At 36.6% G+C, this 13,054-nt stretch overlaps 2 protein-coding genes across 7 annotated transcripts; one reads left to right on the top strand and one right to left on the bottom strand.

Moving 5' to 3' along the window:
• Positions 1 to 919: 919 nt before the first annotated feature.
• On the top strand, positions 920 to 4,231 carry LOC104820717 (pre-rRNA-processing protein ESF2). 6 transcript variants are annotated; one of them, XM_010551293.1, is made up of 10 exons: positions 920 to 1,086; positions 1,215 to 1,244; positions 1,570 to 1,680; positions 1,811 to 2,129; positions 2,244 to 2,307; positions 2,492 to 2,559; positions 2,650 to 2,739; positions 2,819 to 2,949; positions 3,322 to 3,471; positions 3,976 to 4,231. In XM_010551293.1, the coding sequence occupies exons 3-10, from the start codon at positions 1,570 to 1,572 to the stop codon at positions 3,991 to 3,993; spliced, it is 951 nt and encodes a 316-aa protein (XP_010549595.1). In that variant the 5' UTR covers positions 920 to 1,086; positions 1,215 to 1,244; the 3' UTR covers positions 3,994 to 4,231. The 6 variants fall into 6 exon arrangements, with proteins under 6 accessions (XP_010549595.1, XP_010549598.1, XP_010549580.1 ...); XM_010551296.1 differs by lacking the exon at positions 1,215 to 1,244 and having other exon boundaries at positions 2,492 to 2,520; XM_010551278.1 differs by lacking the exon at positions 1,215 to 1,244.
• Positions 4,232 to 4,323: 92 nt separating this feature from the next.
• On the bottom strand, positions 4,324 to 12,396 carry LOC104820713 (kinesin-like protein KIN-14G). The gene is made up of 19 exons (XM_010551273.2): positions 12,009 to 12,396; positions 11,315 to 11,469; positions 10,794 to 10,937; positions 10,295 to 10,543; positions 10,128 to 10,199; positions 9,919 to 9,987; positions 9,679 to 9,771; positions 8,886 to 9,032; positions 8,680 to 8,761; positions 8,433 to 8,528; positions 7,902 to 8,078; positions 7,550 to 7,656; positions 7,044 to 7,222; positions 6,655 to 6,816; positions 6,214 to 6,467; positions 5,955 to 6,118; positions 5,600 to 5,794; positions 4,853 to 5,319; positions 4,324 to 4,731 (listed from the first exon to the last, which is right to left on the bottom strand). The coding sequence occupies exons 1-19, from the start codon at positions 12,133 to 12,135 to the stop codon at positions 4,593 to 4,595; spliced, it is 3,078 nt and encodes a 1,025-aa protein (XP_010549575.1). The 5' UTR covers positions 12,136 to 12,396; the 3' UTR covers positions 4,324 to 4,592.
• Positions 12,397 to 13,054: the final 658 nt, after the last annotated feature.

Here is a 13,054-nt window from a genome sequence, read left to right as displayed (position 1 = left end):
TATCATTAATAATAATATAGTTAAACAATATGTATGTATGTATGTATGTATATGTGTGTGTAATATTAATTCAGTTGTCATTTAAGGAGATCTTCTAAACCTAAAGTTAGTTACGTTCGCCAGATTACATGTGGGGGAATATATTATGGTATTGGTACAATGCACATGCAACCAAATCAGATTCCGCAAAAGATTTACCACAATAAATAAATATAATAATAAATCTAATTCACCCTGAAATTGAGTGTAAATTTAAGGAAAATAGACTGCAGATAACGATTTTTTGCCGATTTCTTCCCAAATTGCTCAATAGTTTGCGGATCACGACATTACAACTAATCTCTATACATTAGTATATATCATCTAAGAAATTCGATACCTTAAAAAAAGACACAGGTACTCATAAATCTAAATAAATTTCTATATTTAAAACATAGAAAGCTTATAGTATTTTTATCCATTTATACATTTAAAATATTAATCTATTCTTATAAAAAATATTTAAACGAGCGTTTAAAATTTAAAATAGATAATTTAGTAAATGTAATAGTATTATTGAGTGTGACTACAAACAGGTGAAAGATATATTAGGGTTACGGATATTTTATACATCCTTTATAAAAAAAAAAAAAAGTTACGGATATTTTAGTAATTGTTTTTCCATATAATATATATATATATATATATATATATATATATAATGACATGGGAAGAGGTTGACGTGGAACGTGTTGGTGTTGGACCAAAGCATTGAAGCCCAATTTCTAAGCCCATTCAGCCGACCAATACGTTCCTCTGATTTAGGAATTATGTTTGAACAGAATCGAAAGTTAACCGGTTTAAACCGAACTGGACCGACCTGCCGGTTTCTATTTATTTCTGTTTATTTCCTTGAGATACCGCGATTAATTGGAGAGTCTCCATCTCCAAGTCCAAGTTGTCTGGTTTCTCTGATTGTATCTCCTCGATTCGAAACCCTAACTCCGTCTCTCTCTCCGCCGCTGTCGGCGCTTCTCTCTCTCCGCCGACAAACTTCTCCGTTGAGATTTCTGCTGCTCCGTATCCTATCGAATAATCAAAAGTCCAGTACGTCCCTCGTCTCTCTGTATCCTCTTCTCTTTCTAATGCCTGAAGCTTGTGTTCTCTCTCCGTGATCTGTCTCATCCCATCTCACGAAACGTGCTGTTTCGTTTCTGAATTCTTGATTGGTTTAGCCGGATTCGAACGAGGAATCAGAAATTCTGGTGATTTTTCACACCCCTTTACGGCTTCTTTGAGTTTGCCAATCCTGAAATAAAATTTTAGTCGGGGAAATTTCTCCAAAAAGCTTGAGACTTTGTTGGAGAAACGAGATTCATTGTCATCTGCAAAGCCCTGTGAAGTTTATATTGGAGGTGTTAGTATAGTATACTAAGCAGTTGTACAAACTTGAAGTTCACGTTTTACTACATGTTCAGAGACTCTTATTTTGATCCGTTGATTAATACTATAGAACAAACAATGTCAGATTCCATTGAGATTGATCGTGCGTTGTGATTCTGCTTTGCATTTTGCTGCTGCTGAGAGAAGATGGAGGATGGGCAAGCTCTCGAGCTCGAAAATAAAAGGAATTTTGAGAGGTTGGAGAAGAAGATGAAGACTCATAAAGACCTCAAGAAGAAAAAGAAAAAGAAAGCTAAGGTATTGATGGTTATCTTTCGATTTGTCCTGAATTCTGTTCCTATCAACTGATTATTTTGAATTTAACATAAGAATACCGATGGACGTGTCCTGTTAAGTGATCTGTAACTCTGTCCTGGTTATTTCACAGGATCTCTGTGAAATACAAATAGGGGATGGTATTAGTGGAGGAAACTCTGTTGAGGAAGAAGGCACGGAACCATGTGATAGCAGGGCTACTGCAGAAGGAGATGGAGGAGGTGCTGGAATTGAAAATCTGGTATCTGAAACTCAGAAAGCTGAAAGAAATAAAAAGAAGAAGAAGGAGAGATTGCTGAGGGAAGCTGCCAAGGCTGATAACCGAGGAGTTTGCTATTTAAGTCGCATCCCGCCGCACATGGATCACGTAAGACTGCGCCACCTTCTCTCTCAATATGGAGAAATCGGAAGGATTTATCTTGCTCCTGAAGGTGAAATAGACTTCGAGTTCTCTACTTCTCTGTGGTTTAATATCTCATGTCTTTTGAATCTGCTTTTCTGCATTGGACTTAGCAGAGGCATTCATTGTTTTTATTTTGCTGCAGATCCTGAAGCGCAATTGCATCGTAAGCGAGCTGGCGGGTTTCGTGGGCAATTGTTTTCAGAAGGGTATGTTCATGCATTAGTTCTTCCTTGCAATTAGTATTTCTAATGCGTGTTGTTAAATCGATTGGAGAATGTTTGTGGGTTATAAAGGACATAATTTTATTATTTTGTATTGAATTTTGTGGTTTCCATGCTTACACACCTAATCTGTTTTTATTGCGCTCTTCCTCTTGCTAACCAATTGTAGATGGGTGGAGTTCACTAAGAAGAGTGTAGGTAAGAAGGTCGCTGATATGTTAAATGGAGAACAAATTGGTATGTCTAACGTATAAAGTTTGGAATATTTAATCTCTATCTTACATAGTTAAAAGGGATAAGCTTCCCTTATGGTTTTTTCTCTTTCAGGAGGGAGAAAGAGGTCATCCGTATTCTATGATATCTGGAATATCAAATACTTGAGCAAATTCAAATGGGATGATCTTACTGAAGAAATTGGTACATATACTTGCATTTGGTTAGCTGTTGTTGTGAAACGTTCGAGATAATCTCTAATCTGAATTCATCCCCTTTTCAGCATACAAAAGTGCAATAAGGGAGCAGAAATTAAATATGGTTCTTTCTGCTGCAAAGAGAGAGAGGGACTTCTATCTATCTAAAGTGGAGAAGTCCCGTGCCATGAATGCAATAGAAGAACGAATGAAGAAGGTACCAATTGTTTCTTACATCATATTCAGATTTCAGAATTAGATTCTGTTTCCATCAGATCACGGTCATCATTGTTCTATTTGCTAAAGTGTGGTTGAACATTTTTTATCCGGTTCTCAATCTATCTTCCTTGTTTTTTCTCTCTTTCTATGCGATAACTCTCCCAAGAAAATATCGAAATCTGATTTGTTCTCGTTCTTTTGGTTTGCTTCTTGTTATTACTTTCTTCTTCTGCAATCACATTCGTGCTGGGATCGTGTTTAGGATATGTTTCTTAGTTGTGTTTGGAATATTACTTAGCTCTGTCTGTTTGATACTGTTTTCCTAGTATGGTTTCAAATTCATCTTGATTCTTGTTTTGTGATTGAGCAGAAGCAAAAGATTCATGCAGAATCAGGCGAGAATGCTGAGACAGCACCGGTTATTCAGCCTAAGACAATTCGCAATTTCAGACAGAAGAAACCGGTGAAAGACGAGACACATCAGATTAAGCCTAAACTCTCCTCAGACGTCTTAGCAGGGGTAAGCATATATATGCTTCATTCATCAATCTCAATGAAAAAGAAAGATGCATCAGTTCACAGATAGCATAGGGCACCGAATAAGTAGCTTTGTTCACGGTTCAATCTGAATCTGTTAGCGATAAATGTTCTCTTTTTAACTGGTTTTAACCCCGTTTCCCCCATCAAAAACCAAATTTACAACCTGGTCACCCGAAAATCTAACCCATCACCATTGAGTCTGAATCTTGATATGTACTTTGAATAGGGATCAAATGTAAAATCCGAACCAAAATGGATTATGCTGATTCAACCTATCCTTGTAGATTTACCCATGATCCGACCTGGATTAGATATGTATTGTAACTGAGCCAAATCTTGGATTAGATATGTATTAGTAGTACATGCATTTCGACCAAAATTACCAATGAGGTTTATTATGTCAAATCTGAATCCGACCCATATAATATTTGCTTAGTTTTCAAAGGCCTTGATTTGAGTTTTGTTTCTTGTTTCCTTTTTCCAGATATTCAGCGGTTCATAGTGATGATGCATATGAGAAGGAACTGGAGCTATAATTGGTAGAAACGTTTATTGTTGTTCTGATTCCTGAAAAAGAGTTGGAGCAATGTCCACAAGTTTTGCAATGTGTAACATTTATAAACACTCCGCTCTGGACGAGACGGAAACCCGATCCGATGGTTCAAGTTCAGGTTTTAAAATTAGAGGGACGAATACCCCGGGTGTCCGTTTCAAATGAAAAAGATTTAGCTTTGCGATTATTTATGCCGGAGGATATGTCGAAAGGGTATGTCAGATATTCACTCTTCAAACATTTAACACATGAAATCGATGATATGGACCACAAAATTTGTTGGGACTATGTCCTAATTATTAACCTTGATCTCATAGTTTATGACATGGAATATATATGTTCATATACCATGTAATAGAATTACATTTCCAGGCCAAATGATGGGCATAATGTTTATTTAACCCATGGTTGTATCTATATTTAGACCAACCAAGACGAGTTCCCTTTCCTTGTGTGACTTATACATGCAACCATGAAAACGAAAGACAAAAAAAAAAAGATTTATAGTTTCATCATATACTCAAAATTTGATATCTGTTGGTGTGTTCTCACTTGAGATGATGATGTCCTTGTCTCTTCTTTGAAAATGTCTCTTGTCTTGATAATGTTTGTGTCTGTGCGGGTGAATTCATGGCCCCGAGAGAAAGTCTCCTTGTAGGGGTAGGAATTAGAGAAGGTATCATGCTCCTGATCAAGAAACCCGAAAAAAAGAAAAACAAAGACAAGAACATGTAATAAGAGATCAAGAAACAAGAATGATCAAGAACGAGAGCTATAAAGCATTTTGGAGAACAAGAAGGAAACTCACGGAGTCTCGGCTTCTCTACCCATCCTTGTTTGGGTCTTCTTGTGTTTCTGAGAAGCATTAGTAGGACCGTTGGAGACTCTTGGAACATTCACTTGAACGTTCAACTGCCACATCAAGTTTGCAACCGAGCAATCATTCGTCGCTGTTTCATCCGACTCATCCGTCGCTGCTGCATCTTCATACTGAATCTTCCTCACCTCAAATCCTTGATCATCCTTACCCACATTGATATTATTTCCAACTGTGCCTTGCCCCTCACGGGTAAATCCCGAAAACAGCTTGTCAGTCGTCTTTGTGTTTTCTGTTTTGAGGAAGTTTCCGTCTTCATGTTTGTCGATCCAGTCACCCGATATTGATTCACTATTGTCATCTTTTCCATCCAACGACGGCCTTTTCCATGATCGTGAACTCGTTAGTTGTTGAATGTCAAGACTGTGTCTTCTTGAAGATGTAGAGTTACTCTGACCCTGCAAGTAAAGAGCAAGTTTCCTATGTTCAATATGAATAATCACTTTAAAAGAATGAGGAAGTTTCAGAACTCAGATGCAAAATTTCATGGTTTCTTTGACACTAGGATTAAATATTTCATGGGTTACACAACCGACACAAAGTTACATACTCGAGGTTCCGTTGTTGCTTTTGTTTGAACAGATATCATATCATATTAATCAGTTCAACCAAAGCAAAGTCGAGAATCAACTTAAATAGTAGTTTTCATAATCATAAGTATCAGATTCATATGCATACCTTGAAGGTGTTGAGATCATCGATTTGAGCCTTATGTTTGCTTGAGAACCCCCTACTGGTTGGAGATTTTGGTAATGGAGAGACAAATCCAAAAGACTTTCTTCTTATGAGTTTGTCAGTGGAAATGGGTCGAGGAAGCTGTGTATGTCCCGCCTCACTTTCCTTTCTCGCTAGCGCAGCTTTTAGATTTGCGATCTGAAAGCAAAGGCAAGGAAAGAAAACTTTTGTTACAGTATTTCAAATTCTTAACTCGAATAAGAGTATAGTAAGAGAACTTGCTGAAGACTATGATAAAGATCTCAAATTTTGATATTAAATTTGAGCAGGAAAAGGATAAAGCTTGAGACAGTCAAACCTGTTCTTTGAGCTCTTTAATCTCGGAAGTGTCTTTGTTGACTCGAGCAGCCCCAAGCTCAACTGTCGCGACCCTCTCTGCAAACTTGAGGGTACTAATGGTTTCTCCAAGAGCTTCAATTTCAGGGCTGATGTGAACAAACATGAGTGTCTTGGCTTGTCCTCCTGATAAATACATGTATTTATACTCCACATAAGAACATGAACATATAACATGGTCAACTACTTCACAAAGCTAACAAATGAATGAAGGTTTTTACCCAGAGAATCTTGCAGTAGTTGTGTGAGCTTGCTATTCCGATAAGGAACATGGCTGTTCTTCTGAGCAAGCGATGATATCACATCTCCAAGAGCAGAGAGAGACTTGTTGATGTGTTGTGCCTCTTTTAACCTATCGCCAGTGACTTCAGACTTGTCGATCCTTTCGCTCCCTGCAAGATCAACCAAATGCATAGAACCACGGAGAACTGTTCCTGATGTGAGATCTCTTCCTTGGACGTGTACTGTTAGACAGCTGCAGATAGAAACCATGGAGAATTTGGTGAGCTCTTAGACATCAGGGTTAAGAATATTGACTAAAGATTTTTCCGGTAATTTCTTAAACAGAATGACAGTGTCAGTCGTTTTCCAGTTATATAACCCGAAGAGCAAAGTATTCATATCTCTAATACACATACCCACAAAAAGAGAGAAAAAGTTACCAGTGAGATCGACTACTACGGTCGTTTATGGCTGTGGAGCTCACTGCACGGTTCTTTTGCCCGAGATTCATTAGATAAATGACATCAGAAGTTGAAGACACTGTCACTAGTGTTGCGTCTGGCACATTGATTCCATCTTGAGAACTGTTTCGGATCTCTAACGTGTTTACAAGTTAAGGACAAAAGTACCATCAAAAGAACCATCAAGCAGTTCTGGCTACTCATTCCCAAATCTCAGAAATAGCTTTAGCCTTTACCATCTCTTTGTGCCTGATATACCCATGAGATTTTTGGTCATTTTCTTCTTTCAAGTTTTGGCTTTATTTAGTTGGCTTTCGAGTTATTGATGTGCAGGAAAATAGAAACACAAGTATGTTTGAAAAGGATATCGCTTGTTTTGACCATCTGTGGTCAGGAGATCTCGGACTTGCTCGTTGTAGATTTCAAGCATCTGAACTGAAATCTCATAGGAAAACGTGTCTTTTCTTTCATTAGACAGATGAAAGAGGTCAGACAGTGCTCTGTAGTTTACACCTAAGCTCTCCTCCGTGAGCTCCTTAGGTCCTGTCTGGATCGGAAAAGTTAAAACAGATCAGTAATTATAAGCAAAACACAGCTAAGAACACTGGTGTGGGAATTACAGCGAGGAACTAACTTTATAAATTCAACACGGATACGAAAATACGAAAGAGAACAAAGATGTTTTTGACCTAACATAGAACTCATCAATGCCAGAAGAAAAGAAAAAGAAAATTCACTGTCAAAATGTAAAAATATTTAAGGCAAACTCATGAAAAGAAAACCCTTTCACAGAAAAGAATTTGCATTTGGTGTTTGACGGTATACTTAGAATCCAAACACTCCAACGAGATGTCTAATAAAAAAAGAATTGTACCATGGTGAAAGTTTTTCCAGATCCTGTTTGTCCATACGCAAATATGCAGACATTATAACCATCAAGCACGGACCGGATCAGAGGTTGAGTGTCTGCAAATACCTCCTCTGCAGATTGAAAGCCGTAAGAAATAATATAAATAAATTTTTGCTACCAAGATCCAAGATTATAACATTGAAACATAATATGATTTATGGTTGAACATGAATCGAGATGCATTTTCACATTGATATGTTTACTCCCGAAGATTTCAATATCATGTTCGAATTTCAGTTGTTATGCCTCCATGATTCTTTCAAGTACAAAGAGATATCATAATCTAAAGGAGAGAAGAGAAGAGAGGCAAACAGACCTTGACTTGCCAAAGGGCCGAAAACTTTGTTAAATGAGAACAACTTTTGTCCTTCTTTCCCATGCTTCGAAGGGATCGCAATCGAAATAGTCGAATCCTCTATGCGATCTATCGTAGTCAACACACTTGTCTTCCCAGGCAAGAATGGTCTCACACGGCAATACACCCTTATGTTTCCTGATTGTACGTATATCGCAAATCTTAGCCACTAGCCCCACTTCACAAGCAAAATATTTTAATAGTTCATAGCCTTGCTAGTAAATTCTTCAGGGTTTGTATCCAATGAGTCTGAGGTTTCATTTCTGGTTTTGCCGTAGGGATTAATCTATACATATGGGTGTATATGAGTGAGGATGTTCGATACCAATATATCTTTGATTGTGATAAAGAAGACAAAACCCATGGTCTAATTTATCTCCATCCAAAAGAACTCGGACTTGGAATTTGTCAGATATAGATTTCATTTGAATCCTAAATCAATGTAATAGATCCTGATGATTGAGAAGTACCTCATCGATTTCCTACAGTTACCTTTAAGATCTTGCACTTGATTGTATAGTATACGGTTTTCTTCGAGAACTTTTTGGTATCCATTAGCTGCATAAGCTAGACCACGCATATGCTTGCCTATTTCAGGAAGAGAACAGAATGGTTAATTATAAACCTTCGGAATATTAAATATAATTGTGTTTTCCAGCTACTGCAGCTGCTGTTGGCCATGCCAATTGTTGCAGCTGTTGGAAACGGATAACTGAATGTTGTACTTTAGATTCTTCACCTAAGTTTTTAACCTCTTCCTGGTACTTCATCTGCAAGAATTCGACACCGGCTTTTGTTGACTGTAAAGCACGTTTGAGTTCCTGAACGAACATAAAATTCATGGACTATAAATTATAAACCAACAAATGCAAATCCAGAATGAGACTATGAACACTATGGTTTGGTGTGTGTGTGTGTATATATATATATATTAAATTGGCCTACTTCAACATATATCTGCTGTTTCTCAACTATCATCTGTTGATTCTCGGCACGAGCTCTTGAACTTCGGTTGAAATGACAATCTAGGAGATTGTTATCTGGTGAAACTTCTGGGTTGTTTGCAGCATTTGACGTATCATTTTCCGCAGCCTAGAAAAAAGAATATACATCACGTTAATTGGAATGAAGACGACGTTGTTTGTGGTACTCAATTCTCTGGACTAACAGAATGCATGCACAGAGTATTCCTATATGCCTAATGTAAAATTTCAAGTTTATGTCTTGTTGATATAACCCTGAACAGTCTTTTCTATTCAATAAAAATTAAATCGTGGGCATAATGTTTCCTCTAGAAATAAGGATAGGATTTGTAATCAAGCCCGCTCTTTGAAATCGTATACATACCCCATGTTCATTCATTGAAGTCCAGCAGAGCAATACACATCCACTTCAGTCTTAATTTATGTATGCATCAGGGCATAACTTCTATATGAATATGGAAGCTTTGTGTCCCTATCGAACACATATATCTCATTAACATCACCTTCTATTAGAGCTTTTAATTCGATGGATGCAAGGTCTCTACCAAATCCAGATCCAAATATTTCATTGCCTCTAATCTACAAATACATATGTAACCAATAATGATATCTAGATCCTTGAGTTAAAGAGTTAATAAGGAATTTTTCCATTGTGTTCATGATCTTGAGTGATTCATTTTTTATAAAACAACAAAAGTACATTTGATCCTAAAGATCTGTGCATTTACATAAAAAGATAGAGTGTCTCTACGTACCAAGCCAACACATAGCGATTCTTCATTGCCTGAAAGAGTTCTCCCAAGATCGCCAGAGTCAAGTGTTAGTTTGTTCTCTGTGCTCCTTTGAAGCTACATAATTGTAAGATTCGTGATTAAAAAAATGAATTAGAAAATTCTGCTCACCTCCTTAAAATCTTCAAGGGACATGAGATTTTTATCTGACAGCTTATATATCTACAATCTTCAACTAATACAGTCTTAGAGGCAGCTGCTTACCGATTCGCTTTGTGTAGCCAGCCTACTTTCAAACTCTACCATGACTTTGTTCAGCATAGATTGTACAATCTGGAAGCAAAGGAAAATTGAAGGGTGTGTATAATTATAAATCTTAAGAACACAAGAACAAGCCTCTCTCCTCCACACTGAGCTCAAGTAAAGATGTCAAACAATATTATAAGCAGACAGAGCAACAGAAGAATGCTTACATGAGGGATTTCTTCTTGCTTCTTATCTGACAAAACCTTGCGGACAATCGCATCTATGGATTGGGAGGTTTCCTGCAATTTGGAATGTACTTAGGATGTAACAGAAAATTGATGGTACAGGAAAATATATTGTTTATATATATACGGCAATGGCATAGCTCACTAACTCCATGTTTGGGATCACAATCAGATTGACAGTGCTCAGACTGCTCATTGGATAGAGTATCAGTAGGGTTAGTTGTGGGTGGATTCACGGCCGATTCTAAGGTTTTGCGTTTAAATTGTCTCGCGATGCCGAATGTGGTTGGTCTCGAGATCACTACATATCTCCATGATCCGCTTCCACCACTTTGCTTCCACTCACTGTATGACTTGAGAGCCAGTACACACTCCACGATTCTTGTGGATTTACCTCCCTGAGAACATATATCGAGCAAGAGAATAGAAAAGCTTATCTCACATCATAATTACAATCCACACTAGAATCAAAACCAATTGCTATAAACCACTTTTCGGAACTTGCCTTTAACCCATGTTTTTAACATCATCAACCTCATAATTATCAGTGTAAGATTGTAACATATGCATTAGTCTCACAATGCCTTCAAATATAATTGAAGGGTATGCTTCTCGAATTTTTCTCTTCTCATAGTTCTACTATGTTACCTTCTCAAAATCAGAGACTTCAAACGTGGGAAGCCCCATTTCCTCCACAGCAACAAGAAAGTTCCGTAGATTCTCAAAGTACTGAAATGCAGATAGAGCTGCGCCATCTTGATTGACGAGGGAATCATTTGGAGCTTCAACAACCTGAGGTTTCAATTCACACAATCAAGATGATAATTTCGTTTTACAATTTAATTGTTTAGTGAATTTAAAGCAGTTTATGAGTTTAAATAATGTAAGAATGCTGAAAAAAATAATAAGAATTATGTTTGATTATTAAATTTACCTAAAATTTTTGAAATTCCAATTTCTCTTTTTAAAACATAAAACAAATACTAATTTTCACTAGTATTTGTATGAATTAGTTGAAATAATTAAGACTAACCTTACTGTTATAATAACCATCAACTGCTACCTACGGCAACAGCTTATTAACATTTTGCACAAACTCGACTTAAGACCAACTTGGTAGAAATCAAACTTGAATAAAAAAGGTATTTTAGCAACAAGCCGAGGCTTACCTTTGGCACAGCACCGGGTTGAACTATGTTAAGGACATTGCAGAGTAAGATCCCACTCTTTAATACAATATTGAACTCTTCCTCTGAAGGCTCTGCATTCAAGTCTTTGCCAATGGTGCGTCTTAACCACCCGGCTGCTTCATACCTTCGCAAGGCTGAAACATACAATTTCATATTGATCGATGTATGGACAACCAAAGCCATGATGGCACAGTAAGATTCGAAATTAAGGTGATGCAGACAGGTTACAAGGTTAAGTGGATTGCAGGAATCTTGTTTTGCGATGTTTTCAGGGGTTTATGATGGATAAACTTGAACTACACATGAAAGAAAGAACCAGTGATCATCTCAAATTGATGCTGTCAACAGTAATCCACATATTTCCAACTAGGAACCAATCAGAGAACTGAGTTTCATAAATCCTTGTCAAGTTCACAAAAATCCAGTTCCAGACGCTCATAACAACAAAGCCTAGAAATTCATCGATCACGTATAAAGCTCATACTATCTTTCAGGTTCAGAGAAATAAAATTGATGATCCCACAACTCATCCGGTCATCCCCACATTTTCGTTTACGGATCCGTCAGAAACCCTAATTTCAGAAGCCCATGTTCCATAACCACAGAAATCCAATAATAAGTGTTCATTACGATCAAAGAGAAGGAAGAAGAACAGGGAAATAGATGATCGTACAAGCTTCGTCGACTTTTCTGGAACTCGAATCAACACAAATGCTGGGTTGAACACTGTTGCTCTGTTTTAGAAAATCCTCCAGAACCGATAGCAAACAGAGCCGCGAGTCTTGTTGTTCCGCCGCCATTGTAGGAGGATAAAAAACAAACAAACTGTCCTTATAGCTTGATGAACAGGATAAACAAAATTCCTGACACCAAAATATCTCTGTTTTGAATTTCTCAGACAAATCTCAAGCCCAGAAACTCAAAATTCTCCGGTAGAAGAAAATTCGAATGAAGGAAATCGATCTACTTGTATACTATACATGTACACAAACATATATATTGAAGCTCGTTCGAAACAAACCCCAAAAGGGAAAGGGAAAAAATTGAGAGAGAGAAGAATCGAGGAAAAATCTCTCTCAATCTCTCTCTCTCTTTTTTTTTTGTTTCAACAAAAAAAATGCAACAGAGGAAGAGGAAGAGGAAGAAGAGGAGCGAGCCAACGAACTGGGCCCCCGAGCCACACGGCTCCTGTAGCTTGACGGTTTAAATAAAATAATTTTTTAAAACATTTTATAATTGTTGTTCATGTATTTATATCGATATTTTTAACAAAATATGAATATTTTAAACACATTGATATTTATAATTTAAAACCCATCTGTATATTTAAATTTAAATTTAACTATTTTTCTATTTATGTTGTTCTGTTGAGATTTCTTTCTTAAATATTTAGGATTTTTCTCATTTTCAACTCTTTTGTATTATATATATATATTGGAATCTTAGTAATCCAGAATTAAAATTTTCATATTTAACTGTTAAATTACAGCACTTCATATGGTAAAAAATATTATATTTAACTCATGTTTTTAAAATAGTTTTACTTTTACAAACATAAGTAATCAACACTTTAACATAATTGAAATTAAAATATTTTTATATATAAATCTAGAAAAATAGAAACTTTAAACGTAAAACAAAAACTTAATCAAATTAAAATATTAAATACGGAAGCACAAGTTGGAATAAAATAATTTTTGAAAAAAAATATTTGGTTTA

This window comes from Tarenaya hassleriana, unplaced genomic scaffold (genome assembly GCF_000463585.1).
Source record: "Tarenaya hassleriana unplaced genomic scaffold, ASM46358v1 Cleome1, whole genome shotgun sequence".
NCBI classification, from domain to species: domain Eukaryota; kingdom Viridiplantae; phylum Streptophyta; class Magnoliopsida; order Brassicales; family Cleomaceae; genus Tarenaya; species Tarenaya hassleriana.
This window is presented reverse-complemented; position numbering and strand designations above follow the sequence as displayed.

Bases quoted from the DNA above. Each gene is read 5' to 3' on its own strand.
- LOC104820717 (XM_010551278.1), top strand. From the start codon at position 1,570: ATGGAGGATGGGCAAGCTCTCGAGCTCGAAAATAAAAGGAATTTTGAG. The intron at 1,681-1,810 runs GTATTGATGGTT...GTTATTTCACAG, and splicing joins AAAAGAAAAAGAAAGCTAAG to GATCTCTGTGAAATACAAAT. The intron at 2,308-2,491 runs GTATGTTCATGC...AACCAATTGTAG, and splicing joins GGGCAATTGTTTTCAGAAGG to ATGGGTGGAGTTCACTAAGA.
- LOC104820713 (XM_010551273.2), bottom strand. From the start codon at position 12,135: ATGGCGGCGGAACAACAAGACTCGCGGCTCTGTTTGCTATCGGTTCTG. The intron at 9,772-9,918 runs GTAAGCAGCTGC...ACAATTATGTAG, and splicing joins TGGCTACACAAAGCGAATCG to CTTCAAAGGAGCACAGAGAA. The intron at 6,468-6,654 runs GTAACTTTTTCT...TTCTATCTGCAG, and splicing joins CGTAGTAGTCGATCTCACTG to CTGTCTAACAGTACACGTCC.